Source organism: Nomascus leucogenys, chromosome 12, assembly GCF_006542625.1.
Source record: "Nomascus leucogenys isolate Asia chromosome 12, Asia_NLE_v1, whole genome shotgun sequence".
Classification (NCBI taxonomy): domain Eukaryota; kingdom Metazoa; phylum Chordata; class Mammalia; order Primates; family Hylobatidae; genus Nomascus; species Nomascus leucogenys.
Genome location: NC_044392.1, coordinates 58,851,267 through 58,864,188, shown reverse-complemented (window position 1 = coordinate 58,864,188; position 12,922 = coordinate 58,851,267). Strand labels below are relative to the sequence as shown.

The following is a 12,922-nucleotide window of genomic DNA, read 5'->3' as shown; positions in this document are numbered from 1 at the left end:
TAGGTTACAGAAAGAGGCTGAAGGGAATGTTTCCAGAAAAGGGTGAGAACGCAGAGAACATCTTAGTATTTACGGGTATAATGTAGCCCATGTCTGTCAGCCTCAAGGAGGAAATGTATTCCACAATGATCTGACAGTCATCATCTAATTATTTCACTTCCTTTGCCTGACCCAATTCGCCAAATGAGTCATCCACTTCTTAAGGGATCTTACAATGCAGATTTCAATAATTATATTTAATACATGCTGAGTTTATTGCTATATAAGAAATCAAGAGTTTCAGAAGAACACACAAAATATATACAGTGAAGACCTTGGCAGGGCTGAGGCACCAGTGCTATGTACATCCTCTCCCCAAATTCTCCAGCAGCTAAGAAGGCACACTATGAGTGAAGGCACAGTAAGAGTCAAAGCTCCCAGTTAACTTTCTAGGTATATAGATAACAGTGAAGACTACTCTACTAAAAAACAGAGCTGTGAGAAGGATGAAGGTGTCTAGATTTTCTGTATAAGTAGAACTGTAATAAATGTATGAGGTTCTATTTCAACACCATTCCCCTTTATTAACTTTCTATTTGTATGCCCTTGACCAAAGAGTAATCTTCCAGGCTTTGGGGCAGAAGGCTGACATGGCATAGAGACAGAGGAGGGGGACACCACCAAAACAAGATCACATTATCATGATCACAAAACGTTACCAGTAAATCCTCTGAAAGTATGCTAACAAAAAGCGGACAGGATGAAAGGAGGTTTCTAATCTCTAGGGGAAATATCGAAATAATGTGTAGCTCAGAGAAAAATTAAAAAGGTCATAATAGGCCAGGTGTGGTGGCTCACGCCTGTAATCCCAGCACTTTGGGAGGCCGAGGCAGGTGGATCACAAGGTCAGGAGTTCAAGACCAGCCTGGCCAACACGGTGAAACCCCGTCTCTACTAAAAACACAAAAATTAGCTGGGCGTGGGGGCGGGCACCTGTAATTCCAGCTACTCGGGATGCCAAGGCAGGAGAATCATTTGAACTGGGAGGCGGAGGTTGCAGTGAGCCAAGATCATGCCACTGCACTCCAGCCTGGGTGACAGAGTGAGACTCTGTCTTTAAAAAAAAAAGAAAGAAAAAAAAAGGTTATATCAGAAAGGAACTAAACTACCTAGACCCTTCAGTTCCAGTGGAATAGATACCTCCATACTGTACAAAATGAAAAGGAGTCTCCTGTGGTAGAAAAAGAACGTTGCCAACCTACCTTTAAGAGAAATGTAGAGGTGGTGTTTTGTGCTCAACCATCCACAAGTACAATCAGCGAGTAACTAACAAAAGAGCACTTGAACTCCAGTGCAAGATAAGGCACTTTGTTTTTAATTCTATCAGTCTCTTTAGAATGAACGAAGGTCTGGGTCCTCTGGAAATCTCAAGTGGTGCCTGCAGCTTTAAAAGGCTGAGCACAAACCCATCAGAGAGCCACGGTCCTAAGTAGACTCCTCGGTGCGCTCTGCCCACCTGTCCATGTGCATTCAGATTTCTCATTAAATTTTCCACAGCATGACCAATGGGGACGACCTGGGTGGCCTTTGTGTCCATGGCCACAGCCTAGGTACCCACCTACATGGGACAAAGAGGAAAGGACAAAAATCAACCATTAGAGTGGAGTCCAGCAGTTACCATTATCATGGAAATTAGACCTCCTGGCAACATGCAGATTCATGGGAGTGAAAATGTCTAAGAAAATCTTGGCAAGAGGAACAAGCTATCTGACTGCTGTGCAGTCAGGAGGACCCTGAAAATTGATCACAGCAAATCAACTCATGTTAGCCGGAGTTCTAAGAATGCTGTAGTGATAAAACTTACCACCTGAAGGAGGCGAACTAGTTTGCACATTAACTGTAAAATAAATTGGTTTGGATTTTAACTGTAAAATCATTGAAATAAAAAAGGATAGGTTGGTGGACACAAAAAAAATAGAGGTAGATCCTCAAGTGTTTATACAGAAGGATGCAAAAGCCCATTTTATGGCCCATTATTAGAGTAAGGACACAACAATTTTTTTTAAAAGTAATTAGATCCCTTACCTAAACTGACTCCCTATCCTTTCTGTCCCCCTGAAAGACCCAGACCTTGTTCAATTGGTTTAATCATCCACTCCCCCAGCCATGCCTCATTTGGAATTTATTTAAGGTTCTAAAAGGAATAAGATGGGTCCACAGTTTTCACACTGCTCAGGCCACTGGAAAGGGACAGACAAACTGACAATCCTACACAGAAGCACAGGGCTCATAGGAGCTGTCCCAAAACTAACAGAACTGAGAGCTTTTAAGTCTGCTATTTCAATTCAGAACAAGGAAGCTTTAAGTGACACTTTTACAACAGTGGTGTCTCTACAATCACAGACTGTGCTTCCTAGAAAAAGAGCCTAAGTCCAAATGTCTAGTGGTTATGTGGTAGGGAAGGGCCCGTCGCTTGATTCCCACTGCTGGCAGAAAGGCCCAGAGGGTAGTGCTTTCTTACCTGGCATGGTGCCTCCACAGGCACAGCGAGCCGTTTTCTGGCCCCCGCTGGAGCAGAAGGTGCAGCAGTGAAACACGCCTGGGTGCGGGCGGTGCTTTCTCCTCACGGTCACAGTGAATGGCGAGCCCTTCAGTGTTCAGACCAAAAGCAAAGAACAGCATCTTATGAGTTAATAGGATGTGCTGAGCATCACTGTGTGCTAAACAGAGTCTGAGGCACAGGGCCTGTCCTTGGACGAACAAGGACAACAGGAAAGAAAGAGATTAGAGGACAAGAACCCTGCTCAGCTGAGAGGGGGCAGATACAGCTGCAGTGGAAGCATCACAGGGTCTGTGCAGCCCTCCTACCATGCTTTTCACTGCAGATGCTAAGTACTAGACGTAGGTACTGATTTATTCCACGTAGCCGAACCTGCTGGACACTGACAGGACTCACACAGTCAGCTCCATTTTCAGTGACATCTGTATTAGCTGGGGATTGTTGTGGCAAGATGGCAGCAAAAGCAGAAGCCCATGCCACAGTAAGCTGAAGCTTTTCTTAATGGACTCTGCCTCTATCCTTGTATGAAGTATAAGTGCCTAGGTCATTCAATACATTAGTAATCTCAGACTGATTTTTCTCTGGGATTCTCAATCTCAGTTCTTAAGGAACCTCAGGTATAATAAGTAGAATGCTGCAACCACAAAGGTAGGACATTCTGTGGTCCCTTCTCCAATTTGTACGTCTTCTCACACACCAAGCTAGCCTCTTTCCTTCCATCCTGGACATGACTTATCTGTTTACTCACCCATTTATTCTGGGACTGTGAAGACATATGGAAGGGAGACAGGTTAAAATTTGTACAGCTAATAATTCTCAAATTAGTAACTCTCCCATCTGCCCCCTTTCCTTTAAGGATAACTTTCATTCTCTAATTTATATCCCATGTTAAACAAAAAATATTTATTTATTTTTTTAAAGATGAGATCTCACTCTGTCACCAGGTTGGAGTGCACTGGCACAACCATAGCTCACTGCAGCCTTGAGCTCCTGGGCTCAGGCAATCCTCCCAAGTAGCTGGGACTACAGGTGCACACCATCATGCCCAATTTAAATATTTAATAAGTTGCAATGTGCCTATCCTTATGTGAGAGCCACATTGTGAAAACGCAAAACAGAGAACCTAGCACCTTAGAAGTCTTTCAGATGTTAAATTTCCCATCTTAAAGAGTTTACAATCCAGTTAAAAAACAACTTGGCATTCAAAGAAATGGGTTCAAATTCCTATTTTGCTACATTTGCTGTGTATTTTAATGCAAGTTTGGTCTCTCAGTCTAATTGGACACTGATCCCTGTGCCTGAAGGGTTTTGAGGACAATTGAAATAATATATGTAAAAACACCTAACCTGTTCCTGACATACCATAATTAGGTAAACAATAAATGGCTATTAAATATGAGAGTTCCTTGGTGCACAAATCATAAGCCTAATATATCATGATGCTATATGGTATTTTACTGTCCCTGTCAGTGTTGATTTCTGTGGAGGGAAACCTCTGACTATTCCAGTGTCAGCAGAGAGATTCTGCTGGACCTGTTAGTATCACCCAATTTTTAAAAACTCATACTCTCTCTAAAGCAGGAAGTGCTCTACTTGTTTGTGTTATACTTGTTTGTAGAAACCATGGTAACATAACTTGTTTGGTATATTTGTTTGTTTATAGGAACCATAGTAACAGAAAAACCTATATGTAAAACAGAGTAGAAAATTACATGAGCAGATGGTTAGGCAGATAGATGACTAGTCAATTGTGAGGAGGGGGCATTACCCTCTCAACTGTGTTCATGTCCAGACACAGTCTGGACAAAACTGGAAAATCCTGAGCTAGATTATATTTTTTGAATATGCATGGTTGTCTGCTGGCAGCTCACCCCCTGTGGTCAAGACATCTTCTCCATATTAAGAATCCTAAGAAACCGACTGGGAGAATGATAAACTATAAGCATAACTGCCTGGAGGTGACACAGGGATACAGGGTTCTTATGGTCAACAGCATCCTCCAGGAAGAATAAGAGTAGCAAAATCTGGGCTGTTTCTAAAGTGAAGAAGAAGACATGGGGATTCTATTCAATCTCTCTATATAGCTGATCCTATGTGAAATGTCTCCAGATCCTAAGACAGTAGAACCCAGGGAGCTCAGGGAAGCACGTGCACCAGTCTTACCTGCACATGCTGTTCTTTGATGCAGACCCACACAGTATAGACGCCAGGTTCCTTGGGGGTATAGGAAATGTAGTATGTCCCATCCTTGTTATCCTGGACCATTGTTCTGACTGGGCTGAATGGAGATAAGAGTCAAAACACCACTCACTCCCACAAGCCGGCTTCAGCTGCTACTATTTTAGAATGTAAACTCTACACCATCCCATTCAGTACTAATGTTAAATATCCCCAAACAGGATGCTTCTTCCATTTGCTTCAGAAGTTAATTTTACAACAGAAGGTAAACAGCATAAATTCCTATTTAGTCTGATATTCAGACAAATTCCTTGAATATATTATTGTGTCCTTTTCAACAGGCTTCTGTTGAACCCTCTTGCTCTGTTGTCCCTCCTCCATTCTCCAATTCCAGAGAAATATAAACACGCTCCAGGCATAATTTAGTACCAAAGGGAGACTGAATTTTGAAAAGGGTACCATTCAGTCTAACACAGAATATTTTTCAACTTATTCTAAAGCTTGAGATGAAAACAATCTGAGGGGGAGACCATAGCTTTGAGAGAGAATTGAATACAAAACCCACACAAGAAAACACATTTGGCCACATAACGTTTCATAGTATTATGGGGAGGTAAGACGTGACTACTGAGTTACACTCCATTATCTTTTTTTTTTTTTTTTTTTTTGGACCTGGGGTCTTGCTCTGTTGCCCAGGCTGGAGTGCACTGGCACAATCACAGCTCACTGCAACCTCAACCTCCTGGGCTCAAGGGATCCTCCCATCTCAGCCTCCTGAATAGCTGGGATTATAGGCATATGCCTCCACTCCCGGCTAATTTTTTTTTTTAAATTTTGTAGAGACAGGGTGTCCCTATGTTGCCCAGGCTGGTCTTGAACTCTTGGGCTTAAGCGATCTCCTGCCTCCACTTCCCAAAGTGCTGGGATTATAGGCGTGAGCCACTGTGCCCAGCTCCAATATCTTAAAGGACCTCACGTTTCCAGTTTTCTCACTGCCTGTTATCCATGACACCTAATTGTGTCATACAAACCTGTCTTTCTTATCTTTAGGGACAATGGCAACTTGAACGTTGTCTCCTCCCCTGCCCATGATTTCTCCTGCAGCATCCTTACAAAGCAGGGTGAAAGAGGCTGTCTGTTTCTCCCGGGCTCTGTGGAGGTCTGAAAAAGATAAACACTCGGTCCTCACCTCAAATGTAAACTGCAGTGACTACATCTCCATCTTGCTTTTTCTCTTCAGAACAAAGGGTTGTACTTTCCTGTATACTGTAACTACCCTGGCTCCCTTGCTTTTCTCTTCTCCTTCTGCCTCCCAGAGTACGCCTCTTGGGAGTCCTTCCTGGTTAGCCTGGTTCTCTCAGCTAGCAGCTGCTTTGGACCACACAGGATCCTGGACCTCACCTTCAGTCCTGGGAGGCTTTAAAAATACTCAGGACTGACCGAGGTATTTAAAGAAAACCTCTAGACCCTGTGAGAGAGGATAGTAACCCCAAAACCACCCTCCCTAAGCTCCAGATCCTGCTGGGCTAGGCAGGGAGTACAGCTGACCAGCCTCACGACCCTCCACGTTTTGAGATCCTCTGCAACTTGGTAGCTCATGCCAAGGTATTGGGGGGATATCCAGTAGCTATAGCCCCTACTCCAGCATTCAGATGAAACGGTTTCTTAACCTGGGGTTCATGAACTACTATGAGGTCTATGGAAAGGCTTATGAAGAGTCTAAAAATCTAGAATTGTATGCACAAGTTACTGGGTGTTTCTGTAGGAAAGAACATTCTCAAAGAGATCTATGGCTTCCAAACAGTTAAGAATGCCGGTGTCAGAGTCTGATGACTCTTAAGATGCAATCTTCCTATCAGGACTGACAGGTGAAACATATGTTTTAATAACATGCTTCCATTAGAAAGGGAACACTCGTTAAAAGAAACCATTTTTCCCCCAATTAAATGAAACACCTACCATATCCTTTTAAATGCCAGTAAGGTTGATGTGAACCAAAAAGGGCCTAAAGGAAAGGAAACCGTAATGTCGTCTTCCTCATTCCTCTGAAACTCCCTTCAGAACTTGATCTAGGAATCCAGGGCCTGCCATGCTCCTCTCTGAGCAGGCAGAATTTCACCTGGCCCTAGTCACTGCTGTTACCTCCAATGGGCATGTCTCTGTTCTGCCATCTGATAGAAACAAAACATGATCTGTGTGTTTCTCAGCCATTACTACTTCTCTGAACTGGAAAAGGGTCAAGCCTCACTCCTGTATTAACTGTACCCTAACCAGAACAAACCAGAAAGGGCAAAGGTGAGGGTCACTGTCTTTCATATCAGTTTATTTCCCCACCTTTGGTAACCTGGTCAGTAGGGTGTGCTTCCTAGCAGAATAAGCCAACAATCTTCACACACCTTCTCTCTGTCCACTGCCCTCTCAATGTCAATGGGAAATGCCTTCCTACCTTCTCCTTGTAAGACACATTTGGCTGGATCAACCTCTTTGGTATTAATGGTACCATAAATTTCATAGCCATGGCACTGGCCTGCTTTCTCCTGAGGACAGAAGCGTATCTTATCATTTACTCCAGGACGGGCGCTATATTGAACTTTGTTCAGCTTCCTGAGCCGTTCTACTACCACCCCCTTGGTGATGAGGATCTCCAAGTCTGAGCCGCTGGTCAGCAGGTGCTCGGTGAACTCCACTCCAGTCCGCATGTCTGCCAGTAACTGTTCCAGCTGGGCCTTCCGCAGCTGCAGGGAATTTTCCTTCTGGGCCCGTATGTCTTCCAGCTGCTTCAGCAGCTTGTCCCGATGCTCCTCAATGGCCTTAATGTAGCCCTCCGAGAATGTCCGGACATCAGCTGCCACTGCCTCCACTCGTTTCTGGAGGGCACTGTTCATTATGTTGATCTGAGCCAGGGCTTCCTCCAGGGCCTCCACGTGGGGCTGAGTACCTTTGAGGAGCTCCCGCACAGAGTCCCCATGCTTGTGGATGACATTGCTGGTGAAGTCGCAGGGGTGTTCCCGATGCTCCCCCACCACGCAATCCCGGCACACGGGCCGGTCACAGAACTCACAGAACAGCCTCAGTTCCTCTGCAGGGTGAAGAGGACACATGATGGGCTTCCCAATCCGGCTGTAGCCTTTCAAGTCTTTTAGGTCCACTATGGTGTGGTAAGTCGTTTTCTTCTGCCGCCTAGGGGCAAACAGAGTCAATAACAGGAAATAAGGGGACAAATTTGTTGGGAATAGTTGGGCAGAAAGATTTTAGGAGCATAGGCTCTGAAGTTAAACAAACTTGATTTCAATTCCTTGCTCTAATCTCTAATTGCATGATCCTCTCTGATTCCAGTTTCTCATCTGTACAGTGGGGACAAAACCTACCTGAAAGAGCTGTTGTATAGAATAACGTGTGAACAGACTAGGGCTCTGGCTGGCTACATGCCTATGCAGAAGGTTGCAAGACTATGACTGCATGCTAGAACTTTCCCAAAGAGTTTAGACAAGAGTCACAGTCAGCTTCCTAAGGTAAGTTAGCAGTGAGGGCATGGCAGAAAACTAGCACCAAGAAACAGAAACCATGCCAGATAACACAGCAATAAAGTCCAAGCAATTAAAAAGCAGACACCAAGACTCATCTAGCTTGCATCTAAGATTTTGGTGAAGCATTTCTGTTGACCTGTATCACCCAAATCAGCAGGCTAGAATTTTTTTCAAGAGACATCGTCAACATTGTTAGAAAGCGTGAAACCGGCAGGGCGCGGTGGCTCACGCCTGTAATCCCAGCATTTTGGGAGGCTGAGGTGGGTGGATCAACTGAGGTCAGGAGTTTGAGACCAGCCTGGCCAACATGGTGAAACCCCGTCTCTACTAAAAATACAAAAAATTAGCCAGGTGTGGTGGCATGTGCCTGTAATCCCAGCTACTGCGGAGGCTGAGGCAGGAGAATCGCTTGAACCTAGGAGGAGGAGGTCGCAGTGAGCAGACATTGCGTCATTACACTCCTCCAGCCTGGGCGACTAGAGCCAGACTCCATCTCAAAAAAAAAAAAAAAAAAAAAAAAAAAGAGAGAAAAGAAAGTGTGAAACCAATGGTTAGTAGAATCAAAGCTCTCTTTCTAATTTCTTTCCTATAGTAGCCCTCTAGAGATGCAGGGAAATCCTTAGGAAAACATGGTGACTGTTCAGAGTTCCTCCATTAGCATTATATCAATTTGAATCTTATATGCCTATTCTGGCACCAGAAGAGTGGCTGCAGAGAAAATAGGGTCAGCTGGTTTGGCTGGCAGCAAGACAGTCGCAGGGAGTATCACATAATTACAAGTTAAAAATAGAGTGAAGTCTACAAACTTGTTCTGTTAGTGTGGCCAGAAAACAAATGGAAGTAGAACCCGAAATCTATTTTAGGCTAATCCTAAAACTGTGGTCATTTTATATTCTGGTGTCCTAGGATGGGGTAAGGTAGAGTAAGAAGGGACAAAAGTGATCCATCTGACAAACTATTCACCAAATGCCATAAAAGACATAGTCTGCACCCCAGTTAACACCTACCAGCCCACCTCACCAAGCTCCAGAGTAACTCTAAGGTACAAAGCAAAAGCTGAGGTCCAGCCAATCATCATCACCTATTCTAGGAGCGTAGCATAGGTTAGTGGAATGTAGTCAAAATGATCTGGATTTAATACTCAGTTCTGTTACAAACTTACCAACTGTAAGACCTTGGCAGATCACATGATATTGCTGAGATTGTTTCCCCAATTAATAAATGTGGGTGAAAACAGGGCCTGCTTTTCTGTAAGAGTTGCAAGATCAAAGGAGATCAAGAACAGGATCTGTGCTATTATATTCATCCTCCTGTTTCTCCAGCACCCAGTACAATTATTCACTACACGAATGATTGATGATTGAAGGAAACTGTAGCTGCACTTTGTAAATTGAAAGGGATTATGCAAACCTCTATTGCTATTGCTACAGGTACTATATTAGGCTGACCGGGTTAACTGTTGTACTGGAGTATTTGCTATTGCATTGTTATATTCCTCTTTGACCTTCCACGGTATCTGAGAAGGCTTTGCTTTTCAGCTGCTCACGGAGGGATTTGTCTTGACACCTCTTTGTAATCTGCTCTTAAGCTACACCTGGTGGAGTGTCCCATCTTTACCTATGAGCCTGGCAGCAGAAGTGGCAGAGGTTGGCTTTGCAGGTCTGACACCTCTTCTCTACTTCCCTGTCGTTGCACAGGTCACACACCAGGCCCTGGCCTTCCCCACGCAGGCTCTCCAGCATCACATCATTCACGGCCAGGTGGTCTATGGTTAAAGCCTTCACTCCACCCATGGGCAGGTCCACTTGAGCATCACATACCGGACAAAGGATGCCGATCTGCGACTGCAGACTTCGTGGCTTGAGTTCCTGGAATATTGACCCCTCAGAGCTTGTGTCAGAGTCTCCCCCTCGGATGTCCACTACTGAGAAGGGCTCCAGCTGCTCCAGACACGTGGTGCAAACTGTATGCAAACAAGGCAAGAGCCTGGGGGCTTTGAAAAGCCCCAAGCACAAGGGGCAGTGAGTCTTGCCTGAGTTCCCAAGTGCAGTCCCACTAGGGAGTTTGCTTACAAAGCCCAGCAGCGGCTTTCTGTTTTCTGACATACTCCCTACGTTTGTGACCAATATCAGAAAGGGCCCTGGGCAGTTCTACGATGTAGTAGTAGGTGATTAAGCCCACCCAAAAAGAAAGTTTCCAGAACTTGGGCAGAGACCATGGAGACTCCCTCGCTGACAAATAAAAGGGCAGACGGGAAGACGAGGCTTCCTCGAAGGAATCACCCACAGATCTACTCAGGAGGGCCCCCTCCTTTCCACTGCATCCCATACCAGATACGCCCACGCCCTCCTCTGCCCCGCAAGTCCTTCCCGGATGCGCTTCCAGGTCTAGCTCTCCAGCTAGTCCTGCTGCCAACAAAGTCACCCCTGCACCTCTCGCTCCCTCCACTGCCACCCGCCGCCCGCCCCACTGCGCCCCACACGCGACAAGCGCCGACCCCGCCCGCGCACGATGAGGTAGGGGGCCCTCTTGCTCCTTCCCTCTGCGAAAGGCGCGCGCCGGGCGAGGGAATTGCAAGCCGCCGGCGGGCTTCTCGGTGGCCACCGCCTCCCCCGCGCCTCGGACCGGGACGCCCGCGGGCTCTCGCCCCTCCTCACACCAATCCCAGCCCGGTCTACTCCGGCGAGTCCAATCACCGTCCGAGAGGGGCGGCCCTCACCGCTCCGGGCCCCGCCGCCCTCCAGAGTGACGCCACTAAGCATCCAATAAGCTTTGGCAATTTCACATCTTCGCCAGTCCACTCACGCGGGGGGCGGGACCTGACAAGGCCGTTGGCAGGGCGGCAGAAGGGCTTAGAGTGCGGCGGGAGGAAAAGGCCAAGGCTCGGAGCGAGCAGCATAGTGTAGTCAGCGTCACCGTTTCGCAGGGACTGTCCCTCTAGCTCTATGGTGACCAGAGAGGCCTGAGGACCTCTTAAAAAGCCACGCTGATTTGGCGCCGGGACGGCCCTGTTTCTGCCCTCGGACTGGTCCCACGAACGCAGACTGGGCTCTCCCATTGGTGGATGGCACTGTCAGTTGGCTCTGCGCTGGGAGTGGGAGACGTTTTTCGGGCTCCCGAGGCCTCGGCCGCTCGGGGGCGCCAGACCTTTCTCCTCCACGCGGGAGTGAGGCTGCGAGGCTCCCATCTGTCCTCAGGCGCTTACTGTAGCTCACAGGGCCCTCAGGCTTAGCGTGCTGGGTACAAGCAGTCCCGCAGCTCCCCCAGCTTTGGGTATTTTTCGGGGATAAGGGCATCTCAGGCTCGCGTTTCGGGGACCGATTCGGGAGACTGTGGAGCCGAGGTCTCGAATGGAGGGCTTACTTCGGCCGGACTGGGGAGGGCCACCCTCCTTGTCGGGCTCAGGAAGGCTTTGTTTCCTCGTGCGAGGAGAGTGCAGATGACCTAAGGAGTTGAATGTCACCCAGGATTCCACAGTCCTGTGTAACAGAAACGAGCTGAGCGAGTTGGACCCGCTGTTTTTATCAATCACCGAGGGCTCCTGCCTGGTCACAATGGGACAATGGACGGTGGCAATGAGGGACAAGCCCTTTGTGGGCTCAAAACTAATTGGGAAGATGAACACGTCCGACCCCTATAACTTTATAATTACACGGCCGCCTTCTCTGGCCTTACTAGGCGTCTCCTGATTCTCCAAAATTCCAAAAATGGAAACAGCTGCTCCCTTCCCCTCCACCTGTTCTTATCTCCAGCTGCGTCAGCCTGTCTACTGGGCCCTCACTGCTTTCTTTGTTCATGACCTTCCCTACTTAATGTGGACCCAGTGGGCGGCTGTATCACTGATTCCTTCATTATCCGTTTCATGCTATAGGCATAGTGTCTGGAGCCTAAGCTTTTAGAAGTATGGAATCTGAAAAAAAGTTAACCCCAAAATTTGAAAAAAAAAAAAAAAAAAAAGCCACTGTAAAATATAAAAATGAAATGTTTGGCTATTTCCAAAATATAACACGCCAATGAGTCAAAGTCCACCTTTATATAAAATGTGCAAGTAATTTCCAAATGTTAAGCATATCTCCAAAGATTTTTAAATAGTCCTTACCTAGAGTTTTTTCAGCCTCTTGTCCTTCTTGCATCTACTCTCAAAATCTGCATTCGCCTCTCCAGTAGGCTGGAGGAAGTCACAAAAACTGTGTGGACTTCGGTTTGCTATATATTCTTGCTTTGAACTTCACCTTTACCCTCCCTGCTGCTTGGCTGTGCTTCATCTCTTGTTCATGCTGTATCACATTTCTTGTGGTAGTAGTTTCAAGCTTCTCTTGTTTGAGAAGTGCTTTATAATTTACACGTGCAATATCTCATTTAGCAGTATCTCATTTAACCTTTAACAATATTGTAAGGAAATGGCCTCAAAGAGGTCTTGCCAGCTCTTGGATGGCCAGCCCAAGTTAACATATCTGGAACTTGAGCACAACCTTATGATGCCATGTCTAAGATTATATCTGGGCTACCTCTACCTTTCCCTTTTTTTTTTTTTTTTTTTTTTGAGATTGAGTTTTGCTCTTGTTGCCTAGGCTGGAATGCAATGGCAGGATCTCGGCGCACTGCAACCTCCACCTCCAGGGTTCAAGCGATTCTCCTGCCTCAACCTCCCAGGTAGCTGGAATTACAGGCATGCACC

The 12,922-nt window shown here is 46.3% G+C and overlaps 1 protein-coding gene across 2 annotated transcripts; it reads right to left on the bottom strand.

The window, feature by feature from the left end:
* Positions 1 to 235: 235 nt before the first annotated feature.
* On the bottom strand, positions 236 to 10,931 carry TRIM45 (tripartite motif containing 45). Of its 2 annotated transcripts, none has more exons than XM_030824771.1 (6): positions 9,862 to 10,931; positions 7,164 to 7,897; positions 5,749 to 5,878; positions 4,703 to 4,817; positions 2,501 to 2,627; positions 236 to 1,597 (listed from the first exon to the last, which is right to left on the bottom strand). In XM_030824771.1, the coding sequence occupies exons 1-6, from the start codon at positions 10,347 to 10,349 to the stop codon at positions 1,449 to 1,451; spliced, it is 1,743 nt and encodes a 580-aa protein (XP_030680631.1). In that variant the 5' UTR covers positions 10,350 to 10,931; the 3' UTR covers positions 236 to 1,448. The 2 variants fall into 2 exon arrangements, with proteins under 2 accessions (XP_030680631.1, XP_030680632.1); XM_030824772.1 differs by having other exon boundaries at positions 7,218 to 7,897; positions 9,862 to 10,904.
* Between the last annotated feature and the right edge of the window lie 1,991 nt (positions 10,932 to 12,922).

Coding starts and splice junctions, on each gene's coding strand:
- TRIM45 (XM_030824771.1), bottom strand. CDS start 10,349: ATGTCAGAAAACAGAAAGCCGCTGCTGGGCTTTGTAAGCAAACTCCCT. Junction 5,879..7,163: donor ATGTGTCTTACAAGGAGAAG/GTAGGAAGGCAT, acceptor TATCTTTTTCAG/ACCTCCACAGAGCCCGGGAG. Junction 2,628..4,702: donor TCAAAGAACAGCATGTGCAG/GTAAGACTGGTG, acceptor TGAACACTGAAG/GGCTCGCCATTCACTGTGAC.